The sequence below is a fragment of the Zingiber officinale genome, chromosome 8B (genome assembly GCF_018446385.1).
Source record: "Zingiber officinale cultivar Zhangliang chromosome 8B, Zo_v1.1, whole genome shotgun sequence".
Lineage (NCBI taxonomy): Eukaryota > Viridiplantae > Streptophyta > Magnoliopsida > Zingiberales > Zingiberaceae > Zingiber > Zingiber officinale.
The window spans coordinates 113521268-113538118 of NC_056001.1; the positions used below are offsets into that span (position 1 = coordinate 113521268).

Genomic DNA, 16851 nt, shown 5'->3' on the forward strand with positions numbered 1-16851 from the left:
ACAAATTTGACTAATAATGAAAAAATAATAATAAATTTTTTTTTAAAAAAAAAGAAATTTGGAGGAAAAACGAAAGACGTAATAATATTTTTTAAACAAACATGATATATAATTTTTTTTTTAAAAAAAGGATCCCTCCTATTCGATTGGTGGTTTCACCAATTCAGAGCGGTCTCGCTCTAATACCAATTGTAGGATCGATGTGTGCTAAAGGAGGAGGAGGGTAAATAACACTCGTGACTTTTTCACTCGTTTTTGAAAAGTCAATCGCGTAAGGGTTTGTGCAACGGAAATTAAAGAGCGAAAAGTAAGAGAACAAAAACCAAGTTGACACCTTTGGTTTACTTGGTTCGGAACTTGTGACGACTCCTACTTCAAGGTCCATGATCGTTGATCACTTACATTGGGCAATCCACTATCAACTCGTAAAAGCTTTACATATATGTAAGTACAAGTATTAAAACTAAAGTATACTGATAACATAGGATTAGTATTTGGTCGTCGAATGTCAGAGAGCGTTTGGACGTTGTTGTATTGTCTTGGAGTAGCGCACACGTAAGATGATCGTTCTGAATGTGTTATCCGAAGCTGCTGGTCGACCCTCCTTTTATAGTCGAGCTAGACTTGATCCATATTCACTGATCTCGAGATTAGTCTTTAACTCGACGCTGATCGGTCAACCGATCCAAGTGTTCGATCGACCGAACCTTCTAAACCTGCTCAGCTTCTCGTCCACATGATTCTGCTCGGATAAGAGTCTTTGTTCGGTCGACCGATCCTGCCGTTCGGTCGATCGATCCCGCTGGCCTATTTGATTTGATCCATCCGGCTTGACCACATCGACGTCTATCCATCGTTCGGTCGACTGAACCCCAGATTCGGTCTACCGATCCTTCGGTCGAACCCGATCAGTTGGCTGGAAATCTACTCTGCTTGCTTGGAGGTTTGGTCGACCGATCGCCAGTTCGGTTGACAGATCAAGACCGAAACTTCAACCTGCAAAATGTTAGTTTCCCTGCAAAACAGAGTTAGACAAATAGCAAATAATAGTAAAACAATATATAACTTTTGACAGTCTTCGGACTATCCGGTTCTGACTTTCGGATTTTCTCTGGAAACTCTAGGTTAAATCGACGCCTACTATTCCCTCAACAGGGAACACTTCCTCACTTACTCCTCTCAAGAGAAGTTACATGTTGTCAGGCCGGTCCTCCAGACCGACTGAACTTTTACTTAGTGTCCGAGACTTCATGTCTTCATGCTGGGCGTCCGCTCCACGACCCGTCCAGACTTTCATTTGGTCTGCGACCACTAAGATTTTCACTTAAAGTCCTTGACTCTAGGATTTCGCTCAAAGTTCATGACCTACCAAGACTTTCCACCTAGGGTTACTACACCCTAGGACCTAGCGTTACCTCCTCTTAGGGTTTTCCATAACATAGGGTTATCACCCCCTAGGACATAGGGTTACCTTCCCATATGAATTTTCATCTGCTTAGAATCTACTAGAATTTTTGCCTAAGAACACTTAGGACTTTCTTGCAAGCTCATTCACACTTGTTAGATAACAAGACAACTTAACTTTTAAACCCTTTGTACACTGATCGGTCGGTAGACCGATCCAGTAGCTTACTGATCGGTCGGCTGACCGATCAGTGAACCTCTGTACTCACTGTTCGCCTCTGGATCGGTCGGCTGACCGATCCATAAACTCTTTGTTCGCTCTTGGATCGGTCAGCTGACCGATCCAGCGGCACAACCCGGCTCTGATCGGTCTGCAGACCGATCTGGGTTCTGATCTCACCCTGAAACTCTGATTTCAGCACTCTGGCGTGCCAAAACCTCACACAACAATTCTAAAATCAATTGGAATATATTCTAGCAACTATTAACCAGCATTCTAACATAATTACTAACAAACTAAATAAATCTCCCATGGTTTAAACATTCTAAGGTCTAAAAATGCATGAAAGAAGAAATACTAAGAATTCAACTATTTAAGCTTGCTAAAACCCCTGAGGATCTTTTATTCCAGTTCCTGTCACACACACCATCTTTGCATTGAACTCCAGCTTCCTCTGCTAGTCCATTTTCCCTTTACCTTTATTTGCAATATAAGGAAAGTAGAATCTGTAAGCTTAAAGCTTAGTAAGAAACCAACTACCTCACTAAAACATGCAACGATGCAAACATGCTTTTAAAGAATGCTATTTGAAAACATGTACTGGCATGACATACTATGGTTGCAAGCATAAATTGAAATAACTGAACATGTAAACTGAAGCATGGCATAGCAGGCTAATCACATAGAACAATAATAGAGAACTAAGCTAACTGAAGCTAACCTGAAGCTGAAATCAAACTCAACTAACATAACTGATTTTATGAGTTTTGAAAACTAATAGCATAGTAGCTCAAAATAATAATCATGTGCTGTTGGGCCTGACAACTGTACTTACTGTGCGCGCATCCCTAACTAAACCCGGGTTTGCAATTCCCGAATTTAGTAGGGTTTACTAGGTTATCTGAACCTAGGGACGACTGTGGGAGTCCAACCCAATGAATATATAATCCGGTACAGTGCCAACTGAAAAGTAAAATACTAAATATAGCTAAACTGTTCTAATTTGCTGTTTCTAGGTTATCTTAACCTAGAGCTAGGTTGTCTGAACCCAGAGGCGACTGTGGGAGCCCACCCATTGGACCGTAGTCCCATATAAGCTAGAATAAACTGATTTACTGATTTAGATGCTTCTAATGCATTCAACTGAGCTGTTAAAATGCCTAGTTTGCATTTTTACTTAACTAACTATTTTATCGAACACTTAGTGTGCTCCAACTCTCCTCGCTATTAGGGAGACCACTTCTAGGCACCCGACAACGTCTAGAAACCCCCCACTGAAGAGGGATTACGTGTCCGACCCATCTAGAAGTGCTCACTAAATCCCTAAACCTGCGAGGAGGGTCAATTTCACGCTATGCGTTGATTAAAATCTGCATATAACTAAACTAATGCGTAGAAAACCTAAACGGAACTACTTATACTGCAGGTGAGGGGTTTCTTACCTCGTACGCTAATTTCCTTACAATTCTATTCGCTAGAATTCCGGTGGAGACGACTTCTCGATGATTTTCTCGCGTCTAAGCGTTCCCCTCGCGAAGGAGAGCGTCCTCGTGCCGGAGTTATCGCCGGAAGATGTCCTTGGGGCCCTAGGGAGAGAACCCTAGGTCTTCCTTGTGGTTGGCGCCGAGAGAAGGAGAGAAGAAGGGTGTTTGGCGTAAGGGTTTGGAGGGGAGGAGTTTGCCGAACCAAATTCTAAAATAAACCAAACCCAACCTAACTCTTCTATTTATATTAAGTGGATAATTGAACCTAACTCTAATATAAATATAATTGATTCCTCTTTCTTTCAGCATGGCCCTGCTGGGTTCACCGATTACTAAGGCTAACTAAAACTTATCGGATCCGAGAGGTTCCGGTTTTGATTCCCGCCTAAGCTATTTTGTGGTTCTAATTATTTTTGCTGCTTCCGCTACTCGGAAAATTCCGGAAAAATATCTAAAAATTCCAGAAAAATCATAAAATATTTATAATGCAGTTTCGAGAATTTTCGGGCGTTACAATATCAGAATTTGATTTCTTAAAAATACTCTCCTCCTTTCACTGTCTACTTTCCTATAATACTTGAAGAGGTAGCGGAGGTCCTTTCGAGATAGTCTAGTGGTTAGTATATGAGGTGTTGTTATCATGAAATTTGAATTTTGAAAAAGTCGAGATAATTGTTTCTTTTATGTGTTAGTCATTATTTCAAAGGTTAGTAATCGTTCGCAATTATTGTTTATCCCGGGTAGCTTCTGGAGTATGCAAACTGATCGTCGAAGCTAGTGTTCGACACTATCTCCGTAAACGATATTGCTCCGCTACGGTGCTTAACGGATTGTTGCAATTCGTTCCCAAGATACAACGACGACGAACGTCTCGGAATCGTAGTGCACAAGATGAGATGAATGCTTGATGAAGAGAAGAGAGGATTGAGTGATTATTCCATCATCTGGGAGGTTCTATTTATACTGAAAGAAGAGGTTAAGTGTCCTTTGGGTGAGTGGATGTATTCTTTGGGCTGGATCGATCTAGATCATCCATTCTAAAGGGTTGTAACCCTTCTCCAAGCCCACTTCAATCTCATCCATCAGATCTGAGGAGTTGTGACCCTCAGATCCCGCCTATTGTCATCGGCCATCGGATCTGGATCCATTGATTCGATGCTTCAGATCAAGTCTCATCCCAAGCCGTCAGATCGTTACTCTTTGCGATCCAACGCTCTAGATCGCATCACAAGCGATCCATCATACCTATTTGATCAACGTTGATCAACGGTGCAAAGTGCGCCTACAAAGCGCCCATTGCGCACGTGGCGGGTGGCGGGCTCACAGGTGCGAGCACCTGCTCGCCCTGGGCTAAGGGAGCACCTGCCCTTTATTTTTGTGTTAACTCCATTAACACATCTTCATTAATAAGTAGAGAATACACATCGAGAATTTCCGATGTGGGACTATTCTCCCATGCACTTTATTAATGAATAATAAATGTTATTTTGGGCCGACTTTAAACATTAATTTCTCATTCACCCTTAATCGGTTTTGAGCAAATTAATAGTCTAAATCTATCTATGCGAATCGTAGATTTCAATTTTGAAGTCAATTACGACTTTCAACAATTGATGGCTTCCTTCCTCAAAATTGTTTTGGTCCATTTAAGGCCCCAATATCCAACAATCCCCCACATGAATGGAAATTAATGCAATGCGTGTATGCATGTTGACACTTTACAAGAGTCCAATCGATAAGTCACTGCATCGGGAGAGGTAGCTTGTGGCTTTGAACCTTCCGTAGTGAAATGCTATCGAGTATACTAGGCTGCGCAGTGAACGTGATGTCTTGAACTGCTCAGTTGTTGGTGTATACTTAGACAATAACACCCACACAGAGATCTATCTCACCTACTTTAGGTTCTCATGGTTGGTTCCGTTTCAGCCATGGATACCATCTTAGATTCATGAGTGTTTCATTGATGCGGCCTGTCTTCACACTCACATAGGTGACACTTCTATCAAGAGTATCCTACCATACTCCACCTTATCAGGTATAGAAGTCACTAAAAACATAAGCTTAACCTCACTACATGAGGTAGGACAGCACAAATTCATCCTAGGATTGGGATAGAGATAAACTATCTAATGTGCTGGACCATAAATTCTGTAACTTCGTTGTCCCATTGAACCAAGATCTTGGGATCTCCAGTCAACAAGGTTGGGTTACCGCTACAGTCGTTTTCAGTTGTAGATTTTTAATCTCATTCCTCTTGATGAGCAGTATACTTGATCTCGACTCAACCCCTTCGTTAGAGGATCTGCCAAATTATCTTTGGACTTAACATAGTCGATTGCAATCACTCCATTCGAGATCAACTGCCTAATGGTATTATGTCTACGACGTATATGTCGTGACTTCCTATTATACATATTACTCTGTGCCCTTCCAATCGCCGATTGACTATCACAGTGGATTAGTACGGCAGGCACAGGTTTCATCCAGCTCGGAATATCTTCCAAGAAATTTCGCAGTCATTCAGCTTCCTCAGTTGCTTTGTCTAGTGCTATAAACTCGGATTCCATAGTTGACCGAGCAATGCAAGTCTGCTTAGTGGATTTCCAAAATACTGTTCCCCCATCGATCGTGAATACATATCCACTAGTGGATTTGGAGTCTTTTGTATCTGATATCCAATTAGCATCACAATATCCTTCCAACACAGCGGGATATTTTCCATAATGTAATCCATAGTTCATAGTATATTTCAAATATCTGAGAACTCGCATCAATGCTTTTCAATGGGTGTCGTTTGGATTACTCGTAAAACGACTCAGTTTGTTGACCGTACAGGCAATATCCGGACGTGTGCAGTTTGTGAGATACATCAAACTGTCTATTATCCGAGAATATTCCAACTGTGATATGGTCTCACCATAATTTTTCGCTAAGTGTTGACTTAGATCCATAGGTATTTTCACTGTAGAGAGATCGTACGCATTGAATTTTTTCAATACAGATTCTACATAATGGGATTGTGTTAAAACTATCCCTTCTGATGTCCTGAAAATTTTAATTCCCAATATAACATCTGCTTGACCCATATCTTTCATATCAAAATTTCTGGTCAACATTTTCTTTGTAGTCATGATTACATCATGATTATTGCCCATTATTAGCATGTCGTCTACGTATAGACAGACAATTACATAGCCTTCAGGTGTGTTTTTGACATAAATGCATTTGTCACATTCATTTATTCTGAATTCGTTTGACAGCATTACTTTGTCAAATTTTTCGTGCCATTGTTTAGGCGCTTGATTAAGTCCGTACAACGACTTAACAAGTCGACACACCTTTTTCTCATTTCTAGGAGCCATGAACCCTTCGGGTTGCTCCATATAAATTTCTTCTTCCAACTCACCATTTAAGAACGCAGTCTTAACATCCATTTGATGTATTTCAAGGTCATACAGTGCTGCAATGGCTATTAGCACTCGTATGGACGTAATCCTTGTCACCGGTGAGTATGTATCGAAGTGATTAAGGCCTTCCTCTTGCTTGTACCCCTTGGCTACAAGTCTGGCCTTATACTTGTCAATTGATCCATCAGCTTTATACTTACGTTTTAGTATCCACTTACAACCTAATGGTTTATTACCAGAAAGAAGGTCTACTAACTCTCAAGTATGATTATTCATGATAGACTCAATTTCACTATTGACAACTTCTTTCCACATTGGAGCATCGGGTTTAGAGAGAGCTTCACTTAATGTTCTTGGTTTCATTTCTGACATGAAAGTCATGAAATCTGGCCCGAACGATTTCTCAACTCTAGCCCTTTTGCTACGACGTGGCTCTTCACTTTGATCGTCAATAGTTCTTTTATAACAGCTAAATTCAGTAACGTCATTTTTGTTTGAACTTTCGTTGTTATCACTTTCACCGTTTCCCTTTTTATTTGGGAATACGTTTTCAAAGAATATCGCATTCCGAGATTCTATGGTTGTTCCCACATGTATATCAGGAATGTCTGATTTGTGAACTAGGAAACGATATGCACTACTATTATGGGCATATCCGCCAAATATCGCATCGAACGTTTTAGGTCCGATCATTACTTGTTTTGGTTTAGGTACTTCGACATTTGCCAAGCACCCCCACACTTTCAGGTATTTGTACGATGGCTCGCGACCTTTCCATAGTTCATATGGAGTTTTATCATTTTTCTTATGAGGGATTCTGTTGAGAATGTGATTTGCCGATAATATTGCTTCCCCCACAAGTTTTGAGGTAAGCCTGAATTTATCAACAAAGCATTCATCATTTCTTTTAGTGTCCGATTTTTACGTTCGGCAACACCGTTTGATTGAGGTGAGTAAGGCGCCGTTGTTTGATGGATAATGCCAGATTCTGTACAAAATTCATCAAACGGTGCACCATATTCTCCACCTCTATCGCTTCGAATTATTTTAATTCGTTTGTCAAGTTGGTTTTCAACTTCTGTTTTATAGGTTCTGAACGCCTCTAGGATTTCGTCTTTACTTCTTAAAAGAAAGACATAACAGAACTTTGTGCAGTCATCGATAAAAGTAATAAAATATTTTTTACCTCCTCTTGTTTGCACAAATTTCAAGTCACATAGATCATCATGTATTAACTCTAGAGGAGTTGTTGTCCTTTCCACCGAATGAAAATGTAGTTTCGTCATTTTCGCTTCCACGCACACTTCACATTTGTGTGTTCCGTCAACATTGATGTTTGGTAATAAATTTAATTTGACGAGACGTTTGAGAGTATTATTATGCACATGTCCGAGTCGATCATGCCATAAATTAAAACACTCAACAACATAGCTGGAAGCATTTATTTTATTACCATCAAAATTTCGGAGTACAGGCATTACAACCATTTTGAATAGACCCTTTTCTAGGTACCCATTTCCTACGAAGACACCATTCTTCGTAAGTACAAAGTTGTCTGACTGGAACACTAGCCTAAATCCGACCTTGACCAATGCTGCTCCAGAAACTAGGTTATTACTGATGTCGGGAATATAGAGTACATCAATGAGGGTTAGCTCCTTTCCGGACGTCATCTTCAGAACAACCTTTCCGAGTCCAACAATTGGCGATGTCGTGGAATTACCTATATAGAGCTTCCTGCCATTTATCGAAGTATACTTGGATAACATCGCCTTATCGGAACAGATATAACGAGTTGCTCCAGTATCAATGAACCACTGCTTCGGGTTGGTATCCACCAAGTTGGCTTCAAATACAATCGCAGTGAGATCCAAGTCCTCAAGAGAGGTTGCGACATGATTCGCAGCATCCTTTGGCTCCTTGGTTGGTTTCTTTGGGCGTCTGCAGTCATTGGACAGGTGTCCTGCCTTTCCATAGTTGTAGCAGGAGCCTTTGAACTTCTTTGCTTGAGCCTTCTTTTTGAACTGCTTCGGCTTTTTAGCGTTCGGCTCGACCAGGTTGGACATTTCGTCTATAGTCCGCTTGGTTCCTCTGGAGTCGGATAACTTTCGATTATCCTCCTCTATTCGTAGCCTCAGGATCAGGTCTTGCAGCCCTATCTCCTTTTGCTTGTGCTTTAGATAATTCTTGAAATCCTTCCATGACGGAGGGAGTTTCTCAATTACCGCATCAACTGCGAATGTCTTGTTCAGCTTCATGCCTTCGGCGTCCAGATCATGCAGTATTAATTGCATATCTTGGACTTGAGATGAGACGCTTTTTGAGTCCACCATCTTGAAATCTAGAAACCGATCGACGATGAATTTCTTCAATCCAGCATTTTCGGTCTTGTATTTCTTCTCAAGGGATTCTCACAAAGATTTTGCCGTCTCCAGAGAACAATATACGTTATATAACGTGTTGTCCAAGGCGTTGAGTATATAATTGCGGCACAGAAAATCTCCGTGAGACCACGCATCGCTAGCAGCCTTACTACCTTCCGTAGCGGCTGGCGTGTCTTCGTGCAAAAATCGTACAAGGTTTAGCGTTGTTAGATAAAACAGCATCTTCTGCTGCCATCTTTTGAAGTCGGTTCCGGTGAATTTCTCCGGCTTTTCTCCGTGCGGAATGGTTGTCGTAATGGCGGTCGGAATGACGGTCGGAACGGCCGTCGGAATGACGGTCGGAACGGCCGTAGGAATGTCGTTGGTAGCCATATCAGTTTGCACGAAATATCGTTTACGACTGTTTATCCCGGGTAGCTTTTGGAGTATGCAAACTGATCGTCGAGGCTAGTGTTCGACACTATCTCCGTAAACGATTTCGCTACGGTGCTTAACGGATTGTTGCAATTCGTTCCCAAGATACAACGACGACGAACGTCTCGGAATCGTAGCACTCCGACTTCTGAGACCAGCAAACCTTCTAGTAGACTTCTTGGACTCTTGAATGCACAAGATGAGATGAATGCTTGAGGAAGAGATGAGAGGATTGAGTGATTATTCACTCATCTGGAGGGTTCTATTTATACTGAAAGAAGAGGTTGAGTGTCCTTTGGGTGAGTGGATGTGTTCTTTAGGCTGGATCGATCTAGATCATTCATTCTGAAGGGTTGTAACTCTTCTCCAAGCCCACTTCAATTTCATCCATCCGATCTGAGGAGTTGTGACCCTCAGATCTCGCCAATTGTCATCGGCCATCGGATCTGGATCCATTGATTCGATGCTTCAGATTAAGTCTCATCCCAAGCCGTCAGATCATTACTCTTTGCGATCCAACGCTCTAGATCGCATCACAAGCGATCCATCATACCTATTTGATCAACGTTGATCAACAGTAGTCATCCATTCTTTAAGCTCCTCAATGCTCCTCGCGACGATGCGTAAGTGCAAAGTGCAAAGCGCCCATTGCGCACGTGGCGGGTGGCGGGCTCACAGGTGCGAGCACCTGCTCGCCCTGGGCTAAGGGAGCACCTGTCCTTTATTTCTGTGTTAACTCCATTAACACATCTTCATTAATAAGTAGAGAATACACATCGAGAATTTCCGATGTGGGACTATTCTCCCATGCACTTTATTAATGAATAATTAATGTTATTTTGGGCCGACTTTAAACATTAATTTCTTATTCACCCTTAATCGGTTTTGAGCAAATTAATAGTCTAAATCTATCTACGCGAATCGTAGATTTCAATTTTGAAGTCAATTACGACTTTCAACAATTGATGACTTCCTTCCTCAAAATCGTTTTGGTCCATTTAAGGTCCCAATATTCAATAATTTTTTCTTTTATGTTGACCCTGAGATGGATTAACGGGGGTACTAGGGACGAACATATTCATCTTTTGCCACCTTGAAGAGATAGCGGAGACCGTTGCGAAATTATAATTGAGTTTGTCGAGCGGTCACTGCTTAGTTGCGATTTCACAACCAACTTGGCTCGGCTACGATTTCATGGTCGGTTGTCTTCACAACTCTCTTTAAGCGATCGTCTATCGAATAGCATAAGCAACATAATGATCAAAACTAAATTGAGACATTGAGATGAAATGGAGTGCTCTATCCATAAACATGGTACTTTAAAATAGATACGTAGAAACTTAGACAAAGTGTAGGATGGAGGAAAAATTGCTTTTATGTATTAAGATAATTGATAGGATTTGTACTAATTATAAGTTATAATCCTTGTTTTCATTTGTGGAATTAATCCATTGTTTGATTTAACAATAGATTTGTGTCTCATTTTTCAAGTGAGATATTAGAACTATATGTTTACATTTAAATATTCAAATATTTGAAATTGTGTCCGAGTTTATTTATTTTCTTATCAAATTTATTTATTAAAAACTTTACTAAACTTTTTATTGAGCCCACGTTAATAATTTAATAGAATAAATGCCACATTTATTTACCATCAATTAATAAATTTTGCACTTTTGTCCCCTTAAATTTACAAGCCTCTTACATAATTTAAGGGTCAATATGAGAATGTGGTTGAAGTAAAAAAAAAATCCATATAATAACATAGCACGTGTCGATAATAATAACAATATTATGATGAAAGACAAGGATTTTTAATGTGATAGGTGAAATGTTGACTTATTGACCTTCAAATTTTGACTTATCTTAGACGACTAAATCGGCCTTTTAAGTTTTAAATTTCCATAATTATTTTTCATTTTATACTCCTCAATTACGGTGGTGTTGTTCTTGTGATGTTGATTTTCAAAATACTGATTTTAAAATTTTTGAAGCAGGTATTGAATTTTAAAAATTCATCACCATAATAATATTATTCTTTAAATATAGCACTATATTAATTGACATGGGGATAAAATGGAAAAACTAATATGATCTTTGAAAGTTAGAGGGTGTTTGACTAAACTTATTAAAAACAGCTTATAAACTCGTACAACTTATAAGTTATTTTAGGAGCTTATAAGTTGTTAGGTCTTATTTTAAAAATACGTTGTTAAAATGTTTGGGTGAACTTATTACAATCAACTTAAAGATATTGATGTGTTTAGTATTATAAGAACTTTTTATTAATAAAATTAACAAAAATGATATAATACTATTAATAGAGGGTTTTGAGATTTTTATTAATTGAGGGGTTTGGGCAAATTTCTGCACCAGGGGAGAGAAAATTAGAAAGAGGCGTTGACGGAGAAGATGACACAACGTTGGAAGAAAAGTCGGCGGAAATAAAAAGATATTAGGCTTATAAAAATTTATGGAGGATAAGATGTGGATTTATGAAATTATATAAGGATATTTTAGAGAAACAAATTATTAAAATAAAATCTTTTTTAAAAAAGTAGGATCTTCCATACTTTTTAAAAATAGCTTATAAGCTCCAAAATAATTTATTTTGATAGCTTATAAGTTATTTGAAAAAAAATTTATCAAACAAATTTGAAGAGCTTATAAGTTTCAAAATAGTTTATAAGCTATTTTAGAGAGCTTATAAGCTCAGTCAAACATCCTCTAGACGGTCTTTTCGGAATTTAAGTGTGCTTTGTTGTAATTTAAAATGATACGATTTTCTCCTCCATTTTTTTTATCATGCATAAAAAACACAAGGGGAATCTTTTGGCAATCGAGTGATCCTAATCGTGTCGATGTCAAAATTATTTCCTTAATTAGTATCCGACATAATCATTATCTCAAGGCTTTGGATTCTCAGCCACTCTAATATTTTCCAAATTTATTTAATTTAATGGGATCTGCCTTTTTTTTTCATCGAAATTTGTTCTTATTTTTAACATTAGGTATTAATTTATGCCTATTAATTTTGAAAGCCATTTTTAAATCAACCTCATCTATTTTTTAAGTCAATTGTTCATTAAAAAATTATTTATTAATTGGTCAAATTTAAGACTTGAGTAAGTATATGAGAAATTGAAAAGGCAGCGTTCATCTTTATGCAAATGGAATTTTGAAACAAATCATTTAATTAAGAAGTAGGATTAGTGACATAACCATTAAAATGATTATTCTAAAGAAATATTCATATAATCTATTTTGAGAAAACTAATGCACATCATAGTATTTATTTATCAGATTGACCATTAAAAAAGAGGTGAAAACATCGACCATTAAAAGAAAATAGCAGAATTGTTTTAAGATAAAGATAAGAAACATTATATTTATAGGTTCGTGTAAAAAAATATATTTCACTTATGGTTTATATTAAACTCATGAATTATACTCTTTATGATTATTTTTAATTTAGTTATTCAGTACTTTGAATGGTTGATATTGATCTTATTCATAAAAATTTTTCATTGACTATAAGAATAAATAGGAAAGTATTAATAGGTGTCTTATCTGAAATGGTTAGTATTCTTAAATTTCTCATTTACGGAAGGAAAATGTCTTGTAGTATGTTATAATTAATATTTGAATCTTAAATGTCTTGTAGATGTTTAGTTTATGTTGATTAATTAATTCTAGGATGATCAATTTAATCTTATAAAAATTTTCAATTAATCATTAGAATAAATAAGGAAATATTCGTAATAATGATCTATTAGCATAACATTTTTAGAGAAATTTATTTATTAATTTAAAGGCTGATATTCGATTCTGGAAATTAAAAAGGCACCTCACGGCTGCCCATTCATCCCGGGAAACAAAATGATTTAATTTTGTAGCATACTTAAGAGACATCCCCTTCACTCTTTGCTAGGCCAAGAACCGTAGGCTCCATTTAGGTGTTGTCATGGTCGATCGAGTCGTGTCACATTTTTATTTAATATTTGTCTTTTAATAGTGACTATGATTTTTTTTAGAAAAATAAAACTTTTAACCAAAAGATTTAAACTGCTGATAAAAGGATTTTTTAAGATATTATACAATTTAATAATCATCTTATGCGTCCATGAGATGGAAAAAATTTCAACTTATTAATATCTAGAGTCAACATTTTTGCTAAATTCATTTTATATTTAGCATGCCCATGTATATATATAGCTCAATGGGACATAAAATAAGACAAATTGTAAAAAAATTAATAATAATGAAATTCAACTCGTCGATTATTTTTTTGAGCAAAGATTTAAAAACAACACCCCTAATTATTTAAATTATTAAAAGGCTTCAAACTTTTTTAAATAAAAAATTAAAAATCTCCCTATTCATATTTCTCATACAAAGATATCTTTATGTTAATATCATTGTATTATAATAAAAGATGATTATATTATATATGTTAATATCATTGTAACATCTATAAGTAGTTATTATAACATATAAAAATAAATTAATTCAATTTGATAAAAACTTAAAATATAAAATTCTTGATCAACTTGGTTAAAATGGTTCAAACTTGTTCAAAACTGTTTCAATAGGGATTTAATTTACTATAAAATTATTGTAACAATAATTAATTGATTGTTATAATATTATAATTGGCTATTATGATTTGAAATTTGATTAAGTTTAATGTAATTGTGTTCTATGTATAATTTTTTAATTAAATGAAATTAATTTATTTTTTATATAATATAATAGTTATTTTTATTAGTAAAATGTATATATTAAAAAGTCAAAATATAATACTCGAAAATCAAGAGCATGATTGATAAAGTGTCCTATTAGAAAACACATAAATTTATATATTCTTATGAATTTTCTTACTGTTAAATTGTACTTGATATTACATGATTTAAAGGATTAAATTCTAATAAAAAACAAGGAATTAGTTTTGATTTATTTATTTTTAATGGTGTGAGATAGTTGTGGGGTGTTGTGATGGATTTTACTTTTATTTTTCTTTTAAAAAAATAGAGTTTGTTGACAATTTTAATAATTAAAGGATTCCTTTTAATTTTCGTCTATTTTCTTTAAGGGACGTTCAGGAACTTAGGTGATATCCAGGGGGTAAAATGCAAAAGACAATAATTTTAAAAATAAGCCCCTCTTATTACTAAATATAACATCTTCGTGCTCCTCGACCCGCATATTAAAGTAATGAAGAGGAGGCGAACCGCTTCTGCTGTGGGTGCTTCCATTCACAGCTCCGAACCTCACGGACGCCATCGGAAGGCCGCCACCACCTCCTCCTCCGCCGACGACGCCGCCACCACCACCTAACTCTAGGGTTCCTACTTCTCGCCTCCAAGGTCAGTTCTTTCCGTGGCCAAAATATGACCTTGATGATATTTTTTCTGTTTTTTTCTTTGATCATCGGAAGCAGGTTTTGGTTTCAACATCGTGTCTTTTACGTAAACAAATTGCTGGAATTTGTTGTTCTTCGTTTAGATCCCTTCTTATCTAACTCAATCAGCTTTAGCCTCTACAATGGGCAGATTCTTAGACAGTTCTTATTGTTTGCAGTCGGGACTTCTCATATTCCACTGATGCCCTAAAGATGGGACTTTTAGGGTTAATTTAGAGATGGAGGAGGTGGAGAAAGCAAGCAGAGCTGCAGTGGAGAGTTGCCACAGAGTCTTGAGCCTCCTCTCCCGGCCTCAAGATCAAGCCCAATCTGGAAATTTGTTGTCTGAGACAGGAGATGCTATTGCAGGTTTCAGAAAGGTTATCTCTTTGCTGGGCAAAAGTTCTGGCCATGGAAGAATTAGGGTTGGCAACAAAGTTGCATCCACCTCCAATCATAAGCTCTTATTGGACCATCAGTTGTTACCCAAGATGGATCACACTTCCAACCCACCACAACTCCAAAGAGAAATTTTAGAGGCGAAAATACAAGTTTTGGATTCGAGTGCTAGGAACCAATTCCGAGCATCTCAAAGAAGCTTCCTTGAGAACCAACTCAATCAACAAGCTTTGTCTCCGAGTGAACACCAATTTCTTCAGCACCAACCGCAGCATGATCCAAGGTTTCGATTTCCCCAGAAGATGAATCATCAGGCAGACATGTTTCAGAGGAGTAATTGCATCATTAACTTCAAATTTGAGGGTTCGAGTCACATGCCATCTACCTCAACCACTAGATCCTTCTTGTCGTCGCTGAGCATGAATGGCAGTGCAGCGAGCATGGATGGAAAATCATTCCATCTAATTGGTGGACCAGTATCATCTGATCTAATGAACCTACACCATCCTCCTAAGCGGAGGTGTGTGTGTATAGGGGAAGATGGAAATGGAAAATGTGCCACGACTGGTCGGTGTCATTGCTCGAAGAGAAGGTAAAGTTATGGATGTTAAATGAGACTATGGTTGAAGACATTCAGTTTAATGCTTGTCACATGTATTATTTGTAGGAAGCTAAGAATTAAGAGGTCCATTAAGGTGCCTGCTATCAGTAATAAGCATGCTAGCATCCCTTCCGATGAGTATTCTTGGAGGAAGTATGGGCAAAAGCCAATAAAGGGCTCCCCTTATCCTAGGTATTTTATCATCATACATCAGTCACCATTCAGATACTTGTTATTTTTTATTTTTCTTTTTTATCTGAGCTGCTATACTCATTACTAACTAACAAGGTTATAAGCACAATCAACAATTGGAGTTTTTGGTTTCATAAAACACTTTGTCTTTAAATTTCTCCGAACCAATCAGTTTATGTTTTTGTTGTGTGAAACTGCTTATTCTTTTGTTTCAGCGAAAATTTCACAACTGAATTTTATCTGAAAATACAAATGTAGGGGATACTATAAATGCAGCAACATGAGGGGCTGCCCTGCAAGGAAACATGTTGAAAGGTGTGTGGAAGACCCTTCGATGCTCATTGTTACCTACGAAGGCGAGCACAACCACACCCGATTGATAACTCAGCCTGCCCAGATGTAACAACTTTAAAAGAGATTTCTTCATCAGTAATGCTGCCCCTGGCAAAGATCTGTCATGCCACCTTCCTTTTTGGGGTCACAACGCCACATGCCAAGGGTCGGGACACGAGCTGCACCAAATTCCAGCATCTTCTTCCTCGAGTGAGTGCTAATGTATTAAAATGTTATCGAAACACTGATCCAGAAATGGGAAGTAGAATCAATGTCACAAAAGCAGAACTTTGTGAAGTTGAGAATGGAGAATGAGTCAGGCAGTGGATTTTTGTGGTTCTGCATTCCACTTCATTTAGGTAAGAGTCTCCATTGCTTGCTTGATGCATTCCACTTTCGATCATTTCATGCCATTGCTTGATGCCTGCGTGTTGTTGTCCACCAGAATTGAACAAAGATAAGGCTGTGCCAGTACTTGTGTGCTTCCTTAGTGGCCCTTTTCTCAATCAGGAGCCTTCTATAACCTACTGCAAATTAGACAAGTTTGGTGGTTCATTATGTCATACATTTTAGACATCAACCGTCGACTCCCTCTCTCAAGTGACTAGTCAT

At 37.7% G+C, this 16851-nt stretch overlaps 1 protein-coding gene across 4 annotated transcripts in view; it reads left to right on the top strand.

Annotated features, from left to right (window-relative positions):
• LOC122017016 (probable WRKY transcription factor 21) overlaps positions 1-16593 on the top strand; it is a 34194-nt gene extending 17601 nt beyond the window's left edge. Inside the window, exons 4-7 of one of the 4 annotated variants that reach the window (XM_042574472.1) lie at positions 14406-14679; positions 14894-15705; positions 15781-15906; positions 16165-16593. In XM_042574472.1, the coding sequence (XP_042430406.1) occupies positions 14954-15705; positions 15781-15906; positions 16165-16309 (1023 nt within the window). In that variant the 5' untranslated portion in view covers positions 14406-14679; positions 14894-14953 and the 3' untranslated portion in view covers positions 16310-16593. The remainder of the gene's footprint in view (positions 1-14405; positions 14680-14893; positions 15706-15780; positions 15907-16164) is intronic. The other 3 variants (XM_042574473.1, XM_042574474.1, XM_042574475.1) reach the window with 3 other exon arrangements.
• Positions 16594-16851: the final 258 nt, after the last annotated feature.